At 34.3% G+C, this 5,000-nt stretch overlaps 3 protein-coding genes across 4 annotated transcripts in view; 1 reads left to right on the top strand and 2 right to left on the bottom strand.

The window, feature by feature from the left end:
• LOC137658448 (uncharacterized) overlaps positions 1–5,000 on the top strand; it is a 413,371-nt gene that overhangs the window by 318,906 nt on the left and 89,465 nt on the right. The gene's annotated exons all lie outside the window — the stretch shown is intronic.
• The window catches only part of LOC137658451 (uncharacterized), a 306,842-nt gene that overhangs the window by 256,704 nt on the left and 45,138 nt on the right, over positions 1–5,000 (bottom strand). The window lies entirely within an intron of this gene.
• LOC137658447 (organic cation transporter protein-like) overlaps positions 1–5,000 on the bottom strand; it is a 25,010-nt gene that overhangs the window by 13,687 nt on the left and 6,323 nt on the right. The window contains exon 2 of the mRNA XM_068393172.1: positions 1,493–1,698. Within this exon, the coding sequence (XP_068249273.1) occupies positions 1,493–1,630 (138 nt within the window). The 5' untranslated portion in view covers positions 1,631–1,698. The remainder of the gene's footprint in view (positions 1–1,492; positions 1,699–5,000) is intronic.

Genomic DNA, 5,000 nt, shown 5'->3' with positions numbered 1-5,000 from the left:
TGTTAGGAATAATACCAATACAGTACATTTTTAAAGAAACATTAAAGTCGACAAAGTAACAAGCTTTCAATGCCATCAGCTTAATCATTTTAATTAACAGGAAATGATTAGGTTACAAAACCATGATTTAAACGTCGTAGTATTTTTTTCATGCTCTATGTAAAAGGCAATTGTATTGCCCACTAAAAGCTAATAATAGCAAGAATATTTATAAGTTGCTTTTATAATCAAGTATCAGCGACGCATAGAGTTTGGCAAGTCTAGCTATGAGTCAGGAAGGATAGACACATTAAGACAGAGTAACTGGCATTTTGACATCAGTAACATTTTTTTTTATATAGTATTTTGCCTTTTTATCCTATCTATTGTAAAAAGCTTTCGCTACTTCTCTCCTGAAATTAGTCTCGCCACCGTTATAAGGATATTTCCTATCATTTATGTATAAATAACGGAAGTCTATGTAAATAAGTGACCTTCAGCATGCATTGAACATAGGTTTTTAAGTTATGTTTCAATTTATAAAAGCCATTGGTGCTTGATTTGAATATATTTCACCACAAATTATATGTCATTGCTGAATGATTTAGGGACGGGGTCATATAGAAAGTTCATGCTTAATAGAGGTCTAAGGTTTGAATACTAAAAACCATGAAATTTTAATAATAGTGCTTTGATAAAAACTGAAGACTGATATTTCGAGTAAAGTAGACGGCCTGAAGATCGTTCTGCTACGATTAAATTTGGCACCATCTCTTCCTTAGTGACGAATCATGTGTGGGAGCCAGTGTTGGCTGTAGGTGCTTGAGCTTTGGTAATAGACTATTGACCCTATTTGCTCCCTTATCTTTTCTTCCTTATATTGCCTTATCTTTCCTGCCTTAATCTTTTATAGAAAGTTGTCATTTCGCATGTTTTAATAATCAAGCTTTGGTGTTTATTTAATTTAATGTTAGCGTTTTTAATCCTGTTATGCCCAGTGTTATTTTTCTCCATTGTGTGTATGTGTATCAATTTGTTTATTGATTTAGATTTTGTTGTTGGTTGTGTGTGCCCTTTATATATTTTCATTTAGTATTGAAATCAATAAAGGCTTGCTTTACAGGGTAAAGTGTCTTAGCTTGTTTCACTGGTAATTTTGCCCGTGTGAAATACCAACAGTGAACATCTCCAAATCAATTTTTTTAATCTCGGTTGCATATACGTAATTGTATATTAACATACTTTCTATAATATCGAAACTCCTTAAATCATCGCTCATTCGAGCATCAAACCTTGAAACTTAGCAAAGATGCTCTCTCCCCTGTTAAGAATAATCTTTTATAGAAATCCTCTGCAATTTTTATCACTCAATCTCTATTGCTGATATTTCCAATTTCATCCTTTAAAGCAAACATCTGTTGGCTCCCTTGCATTCACGTTGAAGTATCAATGGTAAGACGAAATGGAATGAAAAAAGAACGATGTAATAAGAAAACTAGAATAAACGTCTTACCTGCCCTCCATGTTTTTCGTCCAATGGCACTTTTATCATGTAATCTTCCTTTGAATATAAGGGACCTTTCTCTTCTGGGAGGCCGGCTTCTTTCAACCTATCCTTCTCCTTTTCATCGGGATTTTTTGGATCCTCCATCTATACTAGTCTTTTATGCGGATGCCGCAAGAATCTTTTCTTAGAAATTCCGCTTCTCTGTTGCTGATCTGCAATGAAATAAAAACAAAAATACAATTTTAAGATATTAAGATAAGTATCGCCGGGGATACTAAAAGCTCCTGGAAGAGGGTTTATACATTTTTTTTCATTTATACGAATAACATACAAGATGAATGTCCTATACAATGATATCTAGATAGAGAATTTTATAAATGAGTTGGTTTGTTGGTGGAAAAAATTTACATATTGCATGCATCGTGAATAGAAGAGGTTATTCAAATTATTTTTATCCTGTGCCTTTGAAACGTTAGATCATGTGTGAGATAGTGCAATGCTATTTATACCAACTCCCGTATTGGTGAGTGAATTGTGGATGCGTAGTTGGCCTTTGGTATTATGAGCTATAGACGCGAACTATTGATACTGTTTGCGACAGGTCAGATTTATATGAAAATATTGTACTGACGTGTGATGCTGTATTATCTCTTACGATGTTTTTTATCTATACTACTTGTCCTGACAAAATTTTCCACGCTTTGGCACTCAAAATTAATCTGTTGGTCAAAGGTTACTAATAAAAAAAAAAAACTCTGGTATTGCGTTATCATCTCTTCATTATAAAGACCTTTTTTTTATAATGGATGCGTCTTGATTAATTAACTACTGTGTATTTACGTATATGCAAAGAAATGTACATCTGTTCAATTGCTAAGCTTCAGTACCTGGAACCTTATGGCAAATTTTTTATTAGTGTGAATTATTTTCGTCGTTGTTAATATCATTGAGAATGATTCATCTGAACTGCGCTTCTTAACCCAACTTGGCATCCATTACTATATGTTACAAAACCTTTTACTCTCTCTCTCTCTCTCTCTCTCTCTCTCTCTCTCTCTCTCTCTCTCTCTCTCTCTCTCTCTCTCTCTCTCTCTCTCTCTCTCAATAGAAATTTGCGCAGATATTTTCGTTCGTCTAATTTTTCTTTTTCTTTTGGAGGTTTAGAAATTTACGTGTAAATAAACAAAAGTAAACTTTTATATATATATATATATATATATATATATATATATATATATATATATATATATATATATATATATATATATATATATATACACACACACACACACACACACACATACAGTAGTGTTGAGTGCGTTGACGGTACATGGATTGTTAAACAAAAAGTCACCGTTCAACTACAGATAGAGTAGGTAGTAATTTTTAGTTAAATTATGTCCACTTTGAAATTTTAAAGTTAATGCTTGTCAAAACGGTAACGGGTCGAGCTTTTTTATGGTACTACTCATTGAAGTCTTAAAATTATCGCAAGTATTATTTTTCAGAAGAATTTAGTTAATATGAAAATGTTATCTATATGCTACACCTCAGACATTGAATATATTTTTTTTCATTCATTTAAATAGAATAGATTGTATATCATCTGGGTATTCGTTTATACAGACCCTGAAATCTGCTGCTAATTTAAATTAATAACGAAACTTTTTAAACATTTTGGGAGAATTGATGGTTACTGTGACAAGTTTTTTTAAATAGCAAAATATTTAGGAATCTGATTTTCCAGCCAAACGTAAAAAGAGAGAATTTTAGTCGGCCATGTTTTCGGGATATCTACTTCATTGTTTTTTGGTCAAGATTTATGTCTCGAGAACGGTTAATGAAATATTCTGAAAAGGAAACTTTAGGATATGAATCTTTTTTCTTTTTTTTAAATCACATAAAAAATCACTTGCGTATCCTAAGTCTTTTAGTAGTTTATTTCACGGAAACCTGTACTAAAATATCTCCAACTTGTGAGTTTAGGATATGAGATCATGTACTCGAGTATTATAAACCGGAGGGTGTTTTTTTTTTTTTGCATACGAACCAGAAAAAGAAATATTCGAATATTTCTAGGTCATAGCATTAAGTATTCTATGACACACTGTTAGTATTTAACAGAAGTTAGGAAAGTGGTAGAATAAATTATTGTTAGTTTATGTAATTTAATATTCTTGGATGTTTGAAATATGACCAGATCCTTACTGACATATTTGTCTATTCATTCTATGGGTGAAGCATCTCGTCTATTTTCTAGCTGATTGGTTCTAGCTAAGCTGAACAATTAATTAGAAGTTTGCCATTTACCACTTGGACTGTAGTGTTTTTTCCTGGTTGAGAAATTCCACTATTGTATTTTGCCTTCCTGTAATGCACCCGAAACTATTACAACGTTGTCTGTTCTCATAGGGTGATAGTGCCACCAGTTCATATCACGCGGGGCACTCGTCGGTATGTAGCTGTCCCTACACCCTACATTTTAGCATTCTATTTTACCCTTATTCTTTTCAACATTTAATTGATAAAGCAACTGTGACGTTTTCCTCCAGTTGCACTAAGGTGCTTAATAGCTTTTACAGCCTCCTCCCCCATTTCGGCATAAATTTCATAATTCCGAAGTTATTTTGAATTTTTGAGACCTTGTCATGTGGTCTTGAACTTAATGTTTACTGTATGTGGGGCCGTCTCTCCTGTAACATTCAAGTTTTTTTTTGTCTGTTGATCTAATAGGTTTGTTCCCCAAAAAAGGAGCTTGACACTTCTGAATCATCAATATCTGGGAGAGAGAGAGAGAGAGAGAGAGAGAGAGAGAGAGAGAGAGAGAGAGAGAGAGAGAGAGAGAGAGAGAGAGAGAGAGAGAGAGAGAGAGAGAGAGGGGGGGGGGGGTTTGCTGTTCCTTCATTCAAGACATTAGCCCTTGGTAGAGAAACTTATGACCATGACCTGGTATTATGCAGTTAAAATAACCACTCCTAGGTTTCCCGATCAGGATATCGCTATTTGGCTGGAATTTTGAATGAAGCCAAAACTGCAGCAAGGAGGACAATCTGCTCGTTTACTCTGTTGAGTGAATAACTGCTGCTTGTGTGTCATTGTTTCTAATCAGGTATATGGCTTTCGGTAAAGGGGCAAGGTCTGACTTCCAGTTGACATGTAGTCTCGGACACTAACACGACTGTCACATCAGATTTAGATTATTTCGTAAATCATCTGTTGCTACCCTAATCTTAAGCCATTCCTCCTGGTATCTCGAAAGTCTTTTGCAACTCATAGGAGCCCACCAGTGAAATTAATTTTAGCTAGAATTAAGTGATCGTGTTTTCTCATGACGTTTTGTCAATGCCAGTTTAAGGCCCCCTCCAACGTCTCATGGGTGAACAACAAATTATTTGTTGTTTTATGGCAATTTAGACCGTAGGCGTATTTGAAGTCTTGTGTGACAACCATGTGCGAACTTGTGGTTAGGGTTGTGGTTCATTTGGTCGATCTTTTGCTCTATCTTGATCTTGAC

This window comes from Palaemon carinicauda, chromosome 19 (genome assembly GCF_036898095.1).
Source record: "Palaemon carinicauda isolate YSFRI2023 chromosome 19, ASM3689809v2, whole genome shotgun sequence".
Classification (NCBI taxonomy): domain Eukaryota; kingdom Metazoa; phylum Arthropoda; class Malacostraca; order Decapoda; family Palaemonidae; genus Palaemon; species Palaemon carinicauda.
This window is presented reverse-complemented; position numbering and strand designations above follow the sequence as displayed.